General features: G+C 43.2%; 2 protein-coding genes across 8 annotated transcripts in view; one reads left to right on the forward strand and one right to left on the reverse strand.

The window, feature by feature from the left end:
• The window catches only part of LOC106586143 (glutaminase kidney isoform, mitochondrial-like), a 61,679-nt gene extending 58,879 nt beyond the window's left edge, over positions 1–2,800 (forward strand). For all 4 annotated transcript variants that reach the window (XM_014173040.2, XM_014173041.2, XM_014173042.2 and 1 more), the window contains exon 18: positions 1–2,800. In XM_014173040.2, the coding sequence (XP_014028515.1) occupies positions 1–151 (151 nt within the window). In that variant the 3' untranslated portion in view covers positions 152–2,800.
• The window catches only part of LOC106586142 (signal transducer and activator of transcription 1-alpha/beta), a 27,557-nt gene continuing 10,105 nt past the window's right edge, over positions 1,862–19,313 (reverse strand). For 2 of the 4 annotated variants that reach the window (XM_014173036.2, XM_014173039.2), the window contains 18 exons: positions 17,850–17,953; positions 17,604–17,755; positions 17,318–17,476; positions 12,177–12,269; positions 11,211–11,270; positions 11,002–11,031; positions 10,821–10,911; positions 9,569–9,610; positions 9,358–9,441; positions 9,101–9,199; positions 8,807–8,942; positions 5,691–5,746; positions 5,510–5,601; positions 5,204–5,343; positions 4,674–4,859; positions 4,356–4,431; positions 4,027–4,111; positions 1,862–3,528 (listed from right to left, as the gene is read on the reverse strand). In XM_014173036.2, the coding sequence (XP_014028511.2) occupies positions 3,505–3,528; positions 4,027–4,111; positions 4,356–4,431; positions 4,674–4,859; positions 5,204–5,343; positions 5,510–5,601; positions 5,691–5,746; positions 8,807–8,942; positions 9,101–9,199; positions 9,358–9,441; positions 9,569–9,610; positions 10,821–10,911; positions 11,002–11,031; positions 11,211–11,270; positions 12,177–12,269; positions 17,318–17,476; positions 17,604–17,755; positions 17,850–17,953 (1,709 nt within the window). In that variant the 3' untranslated portion in view covers positions 1,862–3,504. Of the gene's footprint in view, positions 3,529–4,026; positions 4,154–4,355; positions 4,432–4,673; positions 4,860–5,203; positions 5,344–5,509; positions 5,602–5,690; positions 5,747–8,806; positions 8,943–9,100; positions 9,200–9,357; positions 9,442–9,568; positions 9,611–10,820; positions 10,912–11,001; positions 11,032–11,210; positions 11,271–12,176; positions 12,270–17,317; positions 17,477–17,603; positions 17,756–17,849; positions 17,954–19,313 lie in introns of all 4 variants that reach the window. The other 2 variants (XR_006761915.1, XM_014173037.2) reach the window with 2 other exon arrangements.

Consider the following 19,313-nt stretch of genomic DNA (forward strand, 5'->3'; position numbering starts at 1 on the left):
GTGGGACAACACTCCAATGGAGGAGGCCTTGCACTTTGGCCATCACGACGTGGTCACCATCCTCCAGGACTATCAAAACAAGTACAACCCACAAGAGATCCCCAAGAAGGTCAAGGAGACGACGGAGAACAACCTGGACGGCCTGCTGTAGTGTAGCCTCGCGAGCCAGCAGATGGCGCCACACTGTTTTTATATCATCTATACTAGACTGCTGTTTTTGTGGTGGGATGCGCTTTTTGGAGTGACTTTTGTCGACTTTGTATGATGTCGTATTTCTGAACTGTGTGTTTGATTGAACATGTTTTTTTTTTTTTATATATATTTTTTATACTCCGTTGTTTTACCGTAAGCTTTTTTGCTTTACCTTCGTCGTACGCTTTGCTCCTTTTGCGACCGTGTTGCTTACTTTTGCTGTATCTTTCGTCTCTCTCTTCCATCACCAAGTGTGTGTTAGGGTCCCAAATCGAAGTGCACAATCTGATTGAATCTTTGTGACAATGGTGTACAATATAAAGTGATATTATTATACATATTCTCCTACATGTAAATTGTATATTTATGTACTGTTGAAAGTTAATGAATTTCATGATATCAAGGACCAATACTTACTGTAATTTAATGTAATAGATCATCTAGCAGTTTGGTCTTGTTCCTGGAGGGCCACAATGTCCAGTAATCCTTGGCCAAATCAGGCACTCTCTATGTAGTGATATGATGTTGAATCTGAAATGACATTTTATGTTGGCACTAATGTCACTCTGTACCATTCTAGCTACAGTGCTTCTTTTAATGGCTGGTTGGACAGTTCAAATAAACGGTAGGACATGATGGGCCTCCACTAGGGTAGAGGCACTATATATGGTCCTGTAGCCTTCTTAGTCACATGTAAAGGATGCCAGATGTTACCAGACATCCTATGCTTCCACTACTTCGGGTCAAACTTGTCTTGATTTTTATCAACCCTACTGCATAGGAACTATATGCCCTTCAGCTTTCATTTCAATATAATTTTTCTGTACTTGACTTTGTTTGGGATGAGACCCTCATTTGTATATATATTTCTTTTGTCCTTTTTCTGTATTTTCTCATTTATAAAAGTGGAGTTGTACTTCCCTATAGCTAAATACTGTATGTAATGCGCACAACACAGGCGGTTGTGGTTGTCTGTAGAGAGGAGGTAGCTAAATCAGGAACCGCCGACAGAACGGGAGTACCTGTGTCCCCATGATAAAACACTAGTCTGCCATCACTTGTCTGATGTCATACAGAATACTTTCTATCAAACCAATACAACAGGACTAAAGCCTACAAGTAAACCATCTACCCACTCCTCATCGGAAGCACTTTTCTGAAAGGAGGAAACCAATTGGACATGTTTGTGTGAAAGAGTGGGCTAACGTGTTAAATATATAAACATATGGCAGTTGACATGAATATTGTCCAAAAACATCCTCTTAGGTGTCATCTTTTATGAATAAGCGTGTGCCTGTGGGCAGGAATCAATTTTCCCACAGTAGTAAAGATCAGCTGGTGTGTAAAGGACCATATCACACAATATAAACAAGGCTTAATTCAGGATTAGAATTATAGCATAGTCGAATTCCATTTAATTTCCAAAGAGTAAGAGATGAATGGAAAGTCCTGAATGACTTATTGTATTTGTATGTTATGCTTTGCTACTTGAATATGCACAGTAGCATTGTATCCTGTATTATTGACAGGTGCAAAAACAGTTGAGTGATTTAGTATGTCAGTTTTGTGCATAGCCACTCATGAGGTCCAATATGAATGTCAAATCCATCCAGTTGAGGAATGACGCACAGTATGACATGAGCGATACCAAAAACATAACCACTTGCAGTCAATTTACAACCTGTTTTTATTTTTTAAATTGATGCGAATGTTAAGATCGCATGAAGCAATACTGTACAATAGATCAAATTATAAATGAACAACAGTGGTAGTAATTTTCCCCATAAGACCTATGTAGCATAAAGAACAGCTTCATTGACACAATGGAGTGTAACCACAATAACCTTACGCAACGTTCTAATCCAGATAGATAATGAATACACAGATGGAATATCAAGTGGATTGGAAAACCCTGTCCTCTATGTACATAACATCTCTACCACTACTTGTTGGTCTCTGTAAGGCAACATTACCGGGTTTTCAGCAACTCCCCAGATCTGTTCGTCTGAGACGGTAACATTGTGTATGGAAAAATGTTCAAGTGAAAGCCAAAGAATGAGAACGATAACAGAACATGTTGCCACAGAAATTCAACCTCATTCACCACTCCCCGTAGTCCGGGAAACACAAGACTTGAACCCTCCAACCAATCACCTCCATAACACTGTCGTATCCGTGACGTACAGGAAAGGTCTCAAAATGTGACATTGGTTCTGCTATTGTTATACTATGCCTGTTGTAATGGATTGGTGATTCAGTGAAAGGTAACCTTGCCTGTGACCTGATAACTTGTCTGCTGCCTAGGCTTTAGCTCAGAGGGCTAACACAATATTGTGGTTTGCAGGAGACCTGAGTTTGAACCCCTGTAGATCATATGGACAGATGGTTCAAGTCAGGTGTCACCAGTAGTTGCAGACCAGTCTAAAGTTCCAACTAAAGACAGTTCTGAATGTATTGCTAAACACGGATATCCTTTTCTGTTCATATTTTAGGGCATACTTGATGTGCAAATGTGCGATTTCTCCTGGCAGTGGAATATATACACATATATATATATGATATATTTATTTTAATAAACAAGGTTAAATAAAGCAAAGCTATTCAGGCATGTCTGAGCCCTCTTTGTCCTTAAATTAAAACAGTGATGTCTAAACATGTACCATTCATTTCTATTGGGAACAAAATAATCAAACAAACAGCAAATGCATACAAGTGTGAAGAGTCACACGCTTGGAGTCATTGCGTGCTAGGATTATGGGACCAAATTCTAAACTTCACTACTTAAATTCACGTAAGGGAATTTGTCACATTAACTTTTGGTCCCCCAAAATGGAGGGACTATGTGCAAAAAGAGTTGTAATTTCTAAACGGTTCCCTCGATATGTATGACAATACCCTCGAATTAAAGCTGACAGACTGCACTTTAATCTCATTGTATCATTTCAAACCCATGGTGCTGGTGTACAGAGTTAAAACAACAACAAAAATATGTCAAAATGTCCCAATACCTTTGAAGCTCACTGTATAACAGCTTAACCATTTCACCTGAAGTTATTACACACTAGATATGCATTCACAAAATATTATCCTCTCCCACAAGTCACACAGAATGACATTCCTTAATACAAACAGCTGGACTTGAAGCCCCAAAATCTCATGCATGTACATTAAAACGACAGACTGTTGTATTTACAAAGGAAACCCAACAAATCTCTTCAACTTAATCAACATCCTTTTTCTGGGATGTCTTCAGATCAGTTCGGTGCGGGGGGGTAACACGTCTTTCAAGGGGCGCTGCCTGAAGAGGGCAGGTTAGTTTGGGAAAGCTTTGCACATCTGTAGGGAGAGGGACATGAGAAATACCAGAATCAGGGACAATAATGGGCTGCATCTCAATAGTGGAATGCTGCACTTTTGTGATTGCATTGAGTGTGTACTGTCACATTGTAAAAATGCATGAATTATCCCTACCCTTGCATGAAATGTTTGGAAATGCATACTCCAGCTATGATGCTAGTCCAGCTGTGTTCTGATGATTAGACATGTGTTCTGTCTGGCTCTAACCTACCACACTCAGTGTGCGGATGTGCTGTCTGGTTGAAACCTACCATAGGTCGGCTGGTGTTTCCCTTATTGTAACCTACCACAACAATTGCACCCTCTTTCTCCTTGTCTCCTCAAAACCTATTGGAGGAGAAGGTCAGGGAGTTGGGACACTGGCTTTCTCATCCAATGGGTTTTGAGAAGGATTTGAGGAGAGAGTATGCAATTTTGATCTTCCCAACGTCTCTATGTGTGCGGCTGGTGCCGTCTGTCTGGCTGGCTGAAACCTACCACAGTATCCATCTCAGCAGGGTTAATAATCCTGGTCAGCTCTCCGTACACTTCAGGACTCATGGGGATCATGGTGTCCTGTAGTCTGGAGTGGCCGAGGAGAAGCCCAACCAGCAGAAAATATCAACTTTGAACGTGAATAACTCAAATCAATAAAACTCAAATCTAGAGGTAATTTGGCATTTACTGTACCTTTGTGATGTCATTATTTATTTACACCTTCATTTGACCTTTCATTGTACTTTGGGCTGTGTGTGTGTGTGATCTAAAACCAATGAAAGCCTATATGAAAACACTAGAAGGTGTTTCAAAACAAGAATCCCACTTACAATTCAGACACAGAGATAAGCTCCCTCTTAACGTAAACAGCATCAGACTCACTCTCCAACTCCATTGGCTCAGCAGCTGGGAAGGTCAAAGGTTATACACGTTTAGGGATCATAAATCAGAACCAAGACATTACCAGTGGCCAGTATTTCAAATGGGAAAAATTGTGGCACAACAAAACATGAAAAAAGTATGCAGTGAATATTGTGTATAAATAGCTTTGACTGGAATTGGAAGTCCACAACACCATTTTGACCTTTTCAACTACTCAATCTTTCCTCAAAATACATACGTTAGGGCTGCGGTCGAGTGTTAGTTACCTTCTGTGGGGTGGCTGTAGTAGCGTGCTAAGGCGCTGTCTTTGGGGATCCTGGGGTAGAGGTAGACCAGAGGGTTCTCAGGGATGTTCTCAGCAGCCATCACCTTGAAGTTGTGGAGGATGTCAGCGAAGGAGACGGCGGCCAGCTCCTTCTTAGTGTAGGGCTCCACCGTGTGGAAATGGACGCCTGCATGTTCATAGTTATACATAAATGAACACACAGAATGTGATAAGCGAATGTGTTCGCAGTCAGATTACCTGGTAAAATAATACAAACGGAAACCCATCTACGAGGAGAGACAGACGGACACACATTCATAATGTGTTAAAGAAACAACAGAAACATGTTTTGTCTGTCTGTGCATGGGTATGTATGTATAGGCCATCATTGTAAATAAGATTTTGTTCTTAACTGACTTTGCCTACTTAAATATAGGTTAAATAAATGTTACAGAATAGCTACACACACACACACACACACACACACACACACACACACACACACACACACACACACACACACACACACACCGTCATTGCGGTGCTCTACCCAGGTAAAGGTGACGGCACCCTCCTGGCTGCTCTCGCTGAAACGCAGTAGGAAAGTCCCAGGCTCCTTGTCCTTCAGCAGGGCCTTCTCTCTCTCCTTACTGACAAAGCCCATGATACACCTACATCCCAGAGATTCAATGGATTATAGCACAATAAAGTCACTTTTCACAAAACGCAATGTTGACCTAGGCTTCAGAAAGGCATACTGAAGAAATGCGAGTTTGAGCGGTGTGTTGGTGAGGTACTCTAGACGTATTCAGACAATGTGAAAATCAAAGCTCTTACCCGTCATTCCACAAACACAGGAGGTGTCTCTTGATCAGGTCCAGGATTCCATCGATCCACAGCCAGAATGGAAAGCTCTTCTCATTCACATTCTGCTCAGGCAAAGACGCACTTACTACACAGCTCATAGTAAAACACACAGGGGTTGGCCAAAACGCCAAACTTAAGGTGTGATGCTCACCTTGCAGAATCTTGTCCAGGGGATGAGCCCATTAGGATTTCCTACAGCCTCTCGACCTGTCACAGGAGCGTCCTATTATTATTGGTTCACTTTAATGGAATGACCTTAGCTTACACTTATGAGCATTACATGGACACGTCATAAGCTGTTTACATTTGCATAACACTTGACATTTTTTGTCATTTAGCAGATACTCTTAGCCAGAGTGACTTACAGTTAAGCGCATTCATCTTAAGTTAGCTCGGTGGGTCACGGGGGCCGGAGCTTGGACTGGGCTGAGTGGGAGGGCCAAAGACCAGAGGTGGCAAAACGGAGTGCTCGTGTTGGGGTGTAGGATTTGAGAATAGCCTGAAAGTAAGGAGGGCAGTTCCTTTTGCTGCTCCGTAGGCAAGCACCATGGTCTTGTAGTGGATATGAGTTTCGACTGGAAGGCATCGGGAGTGTGCGAAGGAGCGGGGTGACATTGGAGAACTTGGGAAGGTTGAAAACCAGGCGGGCTGCAGCGTTCTGGATAAGTTGCAGGGGTTTGATGGCAGGAGATGACAATTGCCTGGATTAGGTTGCAATTGAGGTGGTGGGCCAACATCCAAGCTGAGATATCTGCCAGGCACGCAGAGATACGTGTCGCCACCTGGGTGTCAGAAGGGGGGGGAGTAGTGGAGTGTCATCCGCATAGCAATGATATGACGGAGCCGAGTGACTTGGTGTATAGGAGAAGAGGAGAGGGCCTAGAACCGAGCCCTGGGGATACCAGTAGTGAGGGTATGTGGTGCAGACACAGATCCTCTCCATGTCACCTGGTAGGAGCTGCCTGACAGGTAGGATGCAATCCAATAGTGTGCAGAGACTGAGATGCCCAGCCCTGAAAGGGTGGAGAGGCGGATCGGATGGTTCACGGTGTCGAAGACAGCGGATAGATCTTGGAGGATGAGAACAGAGGAGACAGAGTCAGCTTTGCCAGTGTGGAGAGCCTCCGTGACAAAGAGAAGAGCAGTCTTGGTTGAGTGACCCGTCTTGAAGCCTGACTGGTTAGGGTAAAGAAGATTGTTTTGAGAGAGATAGTGAGAGAGTTGATCAGAGACAGCACGCTCAAGTGTTTTGGAAAGAAAAGAAAGAAGGGATACAGGTTTATAGTTTTTTTACGTCAGAGGGGGTCGAGTGTTGGTTTCTTGAGGAGGGGAACGACTCGGGCCATTCTGAAGTCAGAGGGGACGCAACCAGTGGTCAGAGATGAGTTGAGGGAAGTGAGGAATGTTGATGTTCCTTTTTTTATATGGTGAATAGATCTTAAGCAACAATTGCATTGTTAGCTATTATCTAAGATTAGTTAGCTAAATCAATTGGCCACCTAAACTCACTTGCCAGACATAAGTGTCAAAAAAAACTATTGGCTATCTCACCGAGAGTTGAAGTCGGAAGTTTACATACACCTTATCCAAATACATTTAGACTCAGTTTTTCACAATTCCTGACATTCAATCATAGTAAAAATTCACTGTCTTAGGTCAGTTAGGATCACCACTTTATTTTAAGAATGTGAAATGTCAGAATCATAGTTAAGAGAGTGATTTATTTCAGCTTTTATTTCTTTCATCACATTCCAGTGGGTCAGGAGTTTACATACACTCAATTAGTATTTGGTAGCATTGCCTTTAAATTGTTTAACTTGGGTCAAACGTTCAGGTAGCCTTCCACAAGCTTCCCACAATAAGTTTGGTGAATTTTAGCCCATTCCTCCTGACAGAGCTGGTGTAACTGAGTCAGGTTTGTAGGCCTACTTGCTCGCACACACCTTTTCAGTTCTGCCCACAAATTATCTATGGGATTGAGGTCAGGACTTTGTGATGGCCACTCCAATACCTTGACTTTGTTGTCCTTAAGCCATTTTGCCACAACTTTGGAAGTATGCTTGGGGTCATTGTCCATTTGGAAGACCCATTTGCGACCAAGCTTTAACTTCCTGACTGATGTCTTGAGATGTTGCTTCAATATATCCACATAATTTCCCCCCCTCATGATGCCATCTATTTTGTGAAGTGCAGCAGTCCCTCCGGTAGCAAAGCACCCCCACAACATGATGCTGCCACCCCCGTCCCCCTTTTTCCTCCGAACATAACGCTGGTCATTATGGCCAAACAGTTCTATTTTTGTTTCATCAGACCAGATGAAATTGCTCCAAAAAGTACAATCTTTGTCCCCAATGTGCAGTTGCAAACCGTAGTCTGGCTTTTTAATGGCGGTTTTGGAGCAGTGGCTTCTTCCTTGCGGAGCGGCCTTTCAGGTTATGTCGATATAGGATTCGTTTTACTGTGGATATAGATACTTTTGTACCGGTTTCCTCCAGCATCTTCACAAGGTCCTTTGCTGTTGTTCTGGGATTGATTTGCACTTTTCGCACCAAAGTACGTTCATCTCTAGGAGACAGAACGCGTCTCCTTCCTGAGCGGTATGGCGGCTGCGTGGTCCCATGATGTTTATACTTGCATACTATCGTTTGTATAGATGAACGTGGTACCTTCAGGCATTTGGAAATTGCTCCCAAGGATGAACCAGACTTGTGGAGATCTACAATTTTTTTTCTGAGGTCTTGGCTGATTTCTATTTGATTTTCCCATGATGTCAAGCAAAGAGGCACTGAGTTTGAAGGTAGGCCTTGAAATCATCCACAGGTACACCTCCAATTGACTCAAATGATGTCAATTAGCCTATCAGAAGCTTCTAAAGCCCTGATATCATTTTCTGGAATTTTCCAAGCTGTTTAAAGGCACAGTCAACTTAGTGTATGTAAACTTCTGACCCACTGGAATTGTGATACAGTGAATTATAAGTGAAATAATCTGTCTGTAAACAATTGTTGGAAAAATTACTTGTGTCATGCACACAGTAGATAACCTAACCGACTTGCCAAAACCATAGTTTGTTAACAAGAAATTTGTGGAGTGGTTGAAAAACAACTTTTAACGACTCCAACCTAAGTGTATGTAAACTTCCGACTTCAACTGTATGTATGTCTAACCAACAAGCGCACCTTTATACCACAGACGGCTTAGCGGTGGCTGTGTCGTGGCACAAAACCACTCCTAGTCACAATACGAACTCCCCTCGCCCAGACTCACCCAGGAGCTTGTCTCCCAGCATGCTCAGCTGCTCGTCGTTGAGGCCTCGCTTGGTTACGGAGGAGAACTGCCAGCTCAGCACCTTCGACAACAGGCTCCAGGTGGCCTGGGGAGGGCTCAGGAAGAACGACAGATTCTGAAGGAGGAAAGAGAGGGACAGAGATGATCAGCTGAGCTGGGGTGGAACAAAACGCCTGCACATCCAGTAGCTCTTCAGAAATTGGCAGCCCGTGGATCACATGACGGAAGAAAGCAGGAAAGGAAATATTTTGTGAGGTGAGAGGGGTTGGGTACCTTGGACTCACTGGTCAGCATGTTGTACCACATGACAGAGGCCCAGGCTCTGGGCAGCTGGCTAATGTTGGAGATGACCACAATGGGCAGGGACGTCGTCTGGACACACATACACATTCACGCACACACACAGTCAGAAGGGAAAAGGGACATCGGTAGACAGTAAGGCACCTTGGTATGTACTATTTCTAAACACTGCTACCATGACTGTATACCATGTTTAGTAAAAGCTCCACAAACTAGACTGTTGTTCTCACCTCCAGGTTGACCTGGAGTCCTGGGTGAGTGAGTTGTGTCTCAAAGCTGATGGAGTGGAGCTCCTCTGTCACTATGAGAGGACCCTGAGTGGACACACATGCAGGTTCCTTTGACAACGATGATAAGCTATTCAAGACTGTAGCTTAGCTTAGATACAGCATTACCACACGTATAATGATTCAAATGAAAATAATTGTTACATTTCCTTACGTCGTTTGTTCTGTTGCCTGTAACCTTTTGCTCCTTTAGTTGCTGGGGAAGAAAATAATTGGGAGTTGAGATGCCACCTGCAGCACACAAATATCGGTATGACATTTACAGTGTAGACACTGAGTGTAGAAAACATTATGAACACCTGCTCTTTCCATGACGTCGACTGACCTGGTGAATACGGGTGAAAGCGATGATCCCTTATTGATGTCACTTGTTAAATCCACTTCAAATCAGTGTAGATGAAGGGGAGGAGACAGGTTAAATAAGGATTTTTAAGCCTTGAGACAATTGAGCCATGGATTGTGTGCATGTGCCATTCAGAGGGTAAATGGAGGGTGAATGGGCAAGACAAAAGTGTTAAGTGCCTTTGAACGGGTATGGTAGTAGGTGCCAGGCGCACCGGTTTGTGTCAAGAACTGCAACGCTGCTGGATTTTTCACGCTGAACATTTTCTCGTGTGTATCCAGAGTGGTCCACCGCCCAAAGGACATCCAGCCAACTTGACACAACTGTGGGAAGCATTGGAGTCAACATGGGCCAGCATCCATGTGGAATGCTTTCGACACCCTGTATAGTCCATACCCAGACAAATTGAATCTGTTCTGTGGGCAAAAGGGCGGGCAACTCAATATTAAAAAGGTGTTCTTAATGTTTTGTACACTCAGTGTATATTGCTGTGACCAGTGGTAGGTACAGTATTAGGGGACTCCAAACCGAGTCACCTGACCCCAAGACAAGAACGCTTACCACAACCCACTCTCTTAAGAGAGTTCGTAACAGACTAACGACCACTACAATTTGGCCAGACAATTTTTTTCCAGTCAGAGCGTCTGGATTATGGAGCACCCTGCCAACCAGTGTGACCGAGTGCAGTACCTTTGAAAGCTTCAAGGCAAACCTGAGAAAGTGGCTAAAGGCAAACCAGTCATGTGAAAATTAAGACATTCTGACTCTTAAGATGCCAGCTACTGTAGGACCAAGGGACATTTAAACTGTTATGTAATATTATAATTATATTGTTTATTGGTGCATATTTAGATTGTTATATATATACACTGTATATATTGATAGTGTGTTATATTGCAGCATTGTAATGACATATTGATGTTGATTGTTTTCTGCCCAGGGACTACAGATGAAAACGAGCTATCTAGCTAAATCTGGTGCAATGGCATGTTGTACATGGTCCCTGACAAATAATACAATTATTAAATACAGGATATGACAACGACGTTGTATCAATTCATACCAGGTGTCTGAATTCTGCTGCCAAGCTCCCATTGGACTCCTCCATGTTCATAACCTTAGAATTAGTTCCAAAGATGTTGAATTTCCGGAACCTGGACAATGACATCAATTTAGAGGAAATGTAATCACTTCGAGGCTTTTTCAGGTATAGGTTGTAAAATGAAGAGCAAATTAAGTCCTACCCTCTCACTGTATTCCTCTCAGTCACGTCCCTAAAGAAAGACAACCCACATCAATGACTCAAGCTTATACCCTTGTCATTGATAAAATAGAATTCATTACTTCTGAACGTGCGGCGTCATCTTAATACAGGGCCTTCGAGGTAAAAGGTTACAGAATCAAGTATACTCTCAGGGCAGGTCACTTCTATAACACACACTCATTCACTTACTTGTCAAACAGAGCTTTGACTTTGAACTGGTAGTTGAACTCCTGAAGCTTCACCAGCAGTCTGGGGATAACATTGACACAAGATTGTTAAAATAAGGTTGTTCAGGTTTGCAGGCTTTTGCTCCAGCCCTGCTATTGAATTGGATTGAATTTACTTTGACATATACAACAAAATGCACAATGTGGAACCAGAGGATATCACTTGAAAGTATTAATTGAAAATGCATGTTTCCAAAGTGGCCCTCGATGATAAAAACAATAACACATATAATGATTAAAAGACAAGACAAAATAACAAATAACCATAAATACATTCATTTATATTGACATCCTAAAAATTGCCACTATTCACTGCACTTCTCCTGAAAATTAAAAAAATTAAATAATAATAAATCAACCATATTCATTTCACATTAAAACAATCTATTAATTGCACATCATATTGATCCTTCAAATAAATACACCTGACCAGGAGTAGGGAGCACAAGGGGCAGTGGAGTGGTTTCCCTTACGTAGACAACCTTGTCCTAAAGAAAAAAAACGTTGCCTGCTTTTTAAAAGCTATTTTTACTTTTTATTTGCTTGATCTCCAAGGGAAGGCTATTCCATAGACAAATGCCTGCATGGAAAAACGTGCCCCTCGCAGTACTGTTTACTATTGGATTTTACAAGACGTAACACTAGCTCTGGTATTGTGACTGTGTTGGTTATATACCATATCGATGTGGTTTTTCCATGTAACCTGGGGCATGATCATTTCAGATGTCAAACACATGATTAAAGTTTAAGTTGGTCCACTCTGGAGTCCAAAGGCAACAAGCCCACCTCCCAGAACTCCTGTACCCCTATGTGGGTCCTAGAGGGGACATTCAGCATACCTGAAAACATATAACCCAGCTGATTCTACAAACTATCAATACAGTATTTCACATTGAGTTTGAAGTGTGTGTGTCACTGGTGCCCCCACCTGATTTTGACAGTGAACTGCACCCCAGTCTTCAGCACCAGAGGTCTTTGGGGGTGAGTGGGCATACAGGGCTGTCTCTCCACCACGATAGAACTGAAAGACAGACACCACAGAAACATACTCTCAATCATCTGATAGTCACACTCCTATGGCACTCCACTAAAGCCTAGTCTAGACATTAACTCTGGGAGTTAACTCAAGTCTTCTGGGATGTATTAGGAACCAAACGGAAGCAAACGGAACCAAACAGGGAGGAACCTACCTGAATTTGTCCAGCAGAAACTCTAGTTTTTACAGCAAAATGTTTTCCGTTTGTAACGGTTTGGACTAATGATCACACCCCAAATCTCAGGCAAGGTTACCTTTCATGCGAGCGTAGTTCACTGAACCAACTCTGCTACATAATAATGATAGATAATGCCACTTAGCAGACGCTTTTGTCCAAAGAAACTTACTAAACATGTGTATTAGGGTTTAATTTTTTCCTGAAAATCTACACATTTATATTTCTGAGAAAATTGCAATCATCCCGGTTATATTCCCATTCAAACCGGAAAAGCTATTTAAAATCATATAATACCAGTGATTTTTTAAAAATGTATAAATATGGACAGGAATTTCATGGTTTCTTGTTTTATATTAGTCACAATTGAATCAACTCAAAGTTCATTCAAAAAGTCACCACACAACACAATTTGTTAATTTAACCTAGTTTAAATCTAGGCCTAAAATGTTGGTGTATTGGGGTTGTGCCGCAGAGCATTATGGGGATTGTATGTGTTGATGTCATGACTTCCACCGAAGGTGGCTCCTCTCCCTATTCGGGCGGTGCTCGGCGGTCGTCGTCGCCGGCCTACTAGCTGCCACCGATCCATTTTTCCTTTTCGTTTGTGTCTGTCTGTTTTGTTCACACCTGTGTCCTATTAGTTGATTTCGGTGGGTTTTTTTACCTCCGCTGCCTGCTAGTCTTTGTGCGGGATTGTTTGCTGTGGTTACTCTGTTAGGGGTGCTTGTCTGCACCACAGGGTTTTCTTTTCTCACAGTAGTTGTACCGTTTTGGTATGTGTTTAGGAGTAGACGTTTCTCCTCGGTGTGTTGCGTTTACTTCCCTATGTGTGGCGACTTCGTTTGGGCGTGTTTCCCCCCATGTTGTTGTTGAGTTGGGACTCCTTAATAAACGATTGTGCCACTGGGACTTCCTTGCTCTCCTGCTCCTGATTCCTGCACCTCCCTCCTCTTAGGAGGCACGTAACAGTTGAGACCGAGCATGTTCTAGATAAATGGTTGAATTGACTCCGGTCTCCCGTCTTAAAATGACTGAATTGTTATAAAGACGTGGTTATGAAACCCACAAGACATAAAAGATAGGCGACGTGTAAGTCTGAACCTACGGGAACTATTCTGTCTGGACGAAGTCGTTTTTTTAACATATTTAAAAATGTTATTTCCCATGCTGCACGGTGTATTGCTAACAGAGGCAAGTGCATAGTCGAGATAGAATTGTCATGGGATGACAGAAAAGGATTTGAGACTGACGTTGGAGTGGGAAAACAACATGATAAAAGGGAGGAATATACAGTGAGTAAAGGAAAGGACATTTATTAAACTGTGAAGACAAACTTTAGAATAAATGAGCATGATAGCAGATAACGCAATGACTGGAAGTCTATGGTTAACGCTAACTAGCACTAGCTCGCGAAACTACCTCCAACTTACTTCATACTGGACAGAGAGACATAAAAATGGTATCCACAAGTTAATCTGACTCTGTGGAAGTAGATAAAGGGCCTTATTGCCACAATCCTGAGGTATCCCTTTAAAAAGAATGGTGGAATCAGGATATATGGGAGACTTCAAAGTCACAGTTAACCCTGGGTTGTCTGCTGAGCAGTATCCGCTACCACACATTGACAACCTTTTTGCGGGTTTAGCTGGAAGTCAAAAGTTCAGCACAAATAGACTTCGCAGAAGTCGACTTTAAGATGCACATGGATGAAAAGTCAAAAGGAACTGCTGATCGTCATGACACATAAGGGGGTCTTCAGGTACTGTCATCTACCGTTTGGAATCTCAAGTGTGCCAGCACTGTTCCAGAGGGAGATGGACCAGATCTTGAGTGGATTTCCAGGAATACAATACTGCCTGGATGATATCCTCGTTACTGGGAAAGACGAAGAGGACTACCTCCAGAACTTGGATGCGACCTTGCATAGATTGAAGGACTGCAGCCTGTGAGTTCGTACGGTCAAATGTGCATTCTTCCAATCATCAGTTGAATACGTTGGACAGGTCATCGACGCCACAGGCCTTCACAAGGATCCATCCAAGGTCAAGGATATTTTGGACACCCCAGTTCTTAAGAACGTGAGCCAACTACGTTTTTTCCTGGGGTCACTGTCCTAATCTTAGCAACGAAGCTGAAACTGCTGCATCAGTTGTTTTGTCAGGACAAAACATTGAAATGGACAGAACAATGCGAGGAAGCATTCATGAAAACCAAGGAAACACTATTGAAATCTGAAGCACTGACAAACTTCGACCCGTCATTGCCCATCCAACTAGCTTGTGATGCTAAACCCATATGGTGAGGGAGCAGTCGTGTCCCATATCATGCCTTCAGGTGAAGAGAAGCCGATCGATTTCATATTGAGAGCATTGAACAATGCAAAAATATCTACGTACAGATAGAACGAGAAACCCTAGGCATCGTTTTTGGAGTGCGTCAGTTTCACCAGTATCTGTACAGGAGGAAGTTCACCCTTCTTACAGATCATTGTTTGCTGACGAGCATCATTGGACCGCATTCTGGTATTCTGTAAGCAGAATGCAAAACGTGGGCTTTGTTAATGTCAGCACACACCTACGATATCAAGTACCGCAAGTCAAAACTGCATTGCAACTCAGATGGACTTTCCAGGTTGCCAATACCTGTGGTCAAGCCGGAGTCACCCAAGTGGACATCTTCTACTTCAGATAAGTGGAAAATGCACCAGTCACTTCAACACAAGTGCGAAGAAACACTAGAAATTACTCAGTGTTATTTGAAGTAATGGACATTGTCATCAAAAGTAAAGCTGCAGGAGATACTCCAGAACTTGAACCGTACCTTTCCAGGAGAACTGAGCCGTCAGTACATCTGGTTGTCTGCTGTGGGGGAGGAGAGTTATCATTCCGCCTTCGCTGAGGATACCAGTGTTGCAACAGCTACACTCGGGTCATTGTGGAATGGCTCGCATGAAGGAAATTGCACAAAGCTACTTCTGGTGGCCTGGATTGGATGGAAGCATTGAGGAGAAAGCAAAAACATGCTCCTCGTGTCAGAAGGTTCGCAACGTACCTCAACTTCATCTGTGGGATTTTCCGAAGGAAGCGTGGCAACGCGTACACGTCAACTTCGCAGGTCCATTCGAAGACAAAATGTTTCTTGTGGTCTTTGATGCTCACAGCAAGTGGCCAGAGGTTGCCATGGTGAGGCCTACTACTGCTGAGAAGTGTTTAGTCAGTTCGGATCGCCACTCCAACTCGTTAGCGACAACGGACCGCAGCTAGTGTCCTAAGAAATGACTACGTTCCTACATGTGAATGGCGTACAGCAGGTCCGCCCCACGTACCATCCATCTACCAATGGGCTGGCAGAGAGGTTCGTACAGACCATGAAACATGCCTTAAAAGTGTTTCAGGGTCAAGGGACACTGCAACAATGTTTGAACAGCTTAATGCTAACGCCTCACGCAACCACCAAGGCTTCGCCTGCATCGCTACTCAAGAAGAGAGAGTTACGCACAAGCTTCGACCTACTCAAACCTCCGAACTCAAAGGAGGCAGTGCGACTTCAACAGGACAGTCATCTCAAACGTTATGAACTGAGAGCAAAGGGCAGAGCTTTTAATCCTGGAGACTGTCTTAGCTAAGAACTACCTCGACGGACAAAAGTGGGTTCCTGCTACAGTCATTGCTCCGACTGGTCCTGTGTCCTACACTGTCCAGACTGCAGGGGACGTCATCTGGAAAAGGCACACATATCAGTTTATGTTGAGTAAAGCCACACCGACAGAACCACCAGTCGTGAGTGGTCCAGAACTGTTACTGGGTGACACCCTGACCCAGCAGTCGTCACCTAGGGGCTCACAGTCACCTTCTCAGGACTGTTGTTCAAAATGGGGACAATTTAAGTAGGAAAGGAGGAGATGTGGTGTATTGGGGTTGTGCCACAGAGCATCATGGGGATGCATATGTTGAGACCGAACACGTTCTAGATACATTTTTGAACACATTCCTGTCTCCAGTCTCATCATTATTGAATTGTTATAAAGACGTGGTTATGAAGCCCAGGAGACATAGCAAAAATATGATGAGGTTATTAGCCTACAGCCTAGTGAACATGTCATTGGTTTTACATGTCAGCCAGCTGGTTGGCCCTTTCCCATCCCCTTGCACCTGGCTATCGGGGGGATTTTGTAAGGTTGTGGTAATATGGTGACTTTATCACAGGGAACAACTTATCCGATTCTCCGCTAAACAGACATGCAAATAGGCCTAGTAGTGGCGATTCAGCAACAAGGATAGCATACGTGCACCGTTTTTGTTATTGTAACATTATGGATCAATGTTGCCAATGTCTATTTCCTCGAGCACATTTGTGGACACAACGTACCAGACATTTTGATAACAGTGAGTAGGTGCAGTTTATATTTTGAGACTCTGCCAGTGCCACAAAGATAGCTTGGAGATTTGTGAATGTGAGATGGAGATAGCCTTCAGTAACTGCGTCGAGAGGTTGCGTGTAGCCTACTATTGATAGTCAGCAATGCAATTTATAGAAGGGATGTTTTCTATTGGGGACTTTACATTGAGTAGGCAAAATATGGTAGGCTGCTAGCGATGTGAGGACTAGTCTAATGTAGGCTATGAGTGAAGCCAGATATTGATATGTCCGGTTCATTCATGCAGCAATTCGCAAAGCATATTTTGCATTAGTGCTGCATAAAATGTGTATAGCATCGGTTCACGGAACCCGTCAATATTTTTCTTGGGAATCGGGAAGGAGCTTGGTCGGTAAGTCCCGGTATACTGGTTAAACCCTAATGTGTATGTGATCGCTACAAGAACATAGATATAGGTGACATAGAGCGGGGTCTCACTTGACAATGAGGGTCTTGAACAGGGCGAGAGCGCGTTCCTCCAGAGTGCTTTTGCCCTGAGTGATGGGGTCGTTCTCGTACGTGTACTTTTGTTCCAGCTCCTGAAGCTTCTTCAGCTGCTGTCGTACCTGCTGTAAGCCCTCTGCCACCGCAGTGAACCTGCACACACCCCCACACACACACAGGGTTATGGTTGAAAGTGTGCTGTTGAAAATATCTGAACAGGGTCTAAGGTTATGTGTAGTGGCAGGGGCTGGAGCTAAGGTGGACAGGAGGCAGGGCTGACCAGGTTTGTAGCTGGTCTAGGCAGGCATTAGGTGGACCACCGATACACGCAATCTGCTGTCTGTGCTTCCACTCAGGTATCTCCTCCATCACCAGGGTGCACTGAATCTGCTCGGCCAAGTTCAGGATGTCAGTTATCTGATGCACCACCACCTACAGGTCGGGAGAAAACAAACACCACAAGGTAATCTTACACCACAAGCTAACCATACAGCGTACACACACACACGGACGCACACACACGCACCTCTCTGGTTATGTTGAGTTTGATGAACATCGCTCTGATGACCATCTCCTCTTCACGGATCTCTTTCTGTACCACCGGTGTCATCCCATTTACCTCTTGTTCCACTGACAAGTACATAGAGTCACAACTGATATAGCGTTAAGCATTCCCAATATGATATTAATAGAAAGATCTGGAATTTTACAGCACAGATATTTCAGTCTGGAAAGTAGTTTTTAGTACAGTAGGAGTAAGTTGTTATTTCAGTACCTTCACATTGGCTAAAGCATAGACCAGGGATCATCAACTAGATGATGACCGCAAGAGGCCCAAACAGATATAATATTAGTCAAACAATAATTTCAAACCTTGCTTACATTTGTATACGATCACGTGTTTCTCTATTATGCATAGGAATACTTCACTTGGAGCGGATATCCTGGTGTTTTTACAGTCTTTCAAGTCCAATATTTTTTGTATTAATTTATTTAAAAAATATATATATATATAGATATTAGTGCCTTCGGAAAGTATTCAGACCCCTTGACATTTTCCACATTTTTTTCTTTTACAACCTTATTCTAAAATGAATTAAATAAATAAAAATTCCTCAGATATCTACACACAATAGCCCATAATGACAAAGCGAAAAGTTTAGAGATTTTAGCAAAAGTATTAAAAATAATAAACAGAAGTATCTTATTTACACAAGTATTCAGACCCTATGAGACTTCGAAAATTGAGCTCAGGTGCATCCTGTTTCCATTGATCATCGTTGAGATGTTTCTACAACTTGATTGAAGTCCACCTGTGGTAAATTGTACATGTCTATATAAGGTCCCACAGTTGACAGTGCATGACAGAGCAAAATCCAAGCCATGAGGTCGTAGGAATTGTCCATAGAGCTCCGAGACAGGATTGTGTCGAGGCACCGATCTGGGGAAGGGTACCAGAAAATGTCTGCATTTGAAGGTCCCCAAGAACACTATTGGCCTCCATTATTCTTAAATGGAAGAAGTTTAGAACCACAAAGGCTCTTCCTATAGTTGGCTGCCCGGCCAAACTGAGCAATCGGAGAAGGACCTTGGTTAGGGAGGTGACCAAGAACCCGATGGTCATTCTGACAGAGCGCCAGAGTTCCTCTGTGGAGATGGGAGAAACTTCCAGAAGGACAACCATCTCTACAGCACTCCACCAATCAGGCCTTTATGGTAGAGTGGCCAGACGGCAGCCACTCCACAGTAAAAGGCACATGACAGCCCGCTTGGAGTTTGCCAAAAGGCACTTAAAGACTCTCAGACCATGAGAAACAAGTTTCTCTGGTCTGATGAAACCAAGATTGAACTCTTTGGCCTGAATGCCAAGCGTCACATCTGGAGGAAACCTGGCACCATCCCTACGGTGAAGCATGGTGGTGGCAGCATCATGCTGTGGGGATGATGCTGACAATGATCCTAAGCACACTGCCAAGACAACACAGGAGTG

This window comes from Salmo salar, chromosome ssa25, assembly GCF_905237065.1.
Source record: "Salmo salar chromosome ssa25, Ssal_v3.1, whole genome shotgun sequence".
In the NCBI taxonomy this organism is placed as follows: domain Eukaryota; kingdom Metazoa; phylum Chordata; class Actinopteri; order Salmoniformes; family Salmonidae; genus Salmo; species Salmo salar.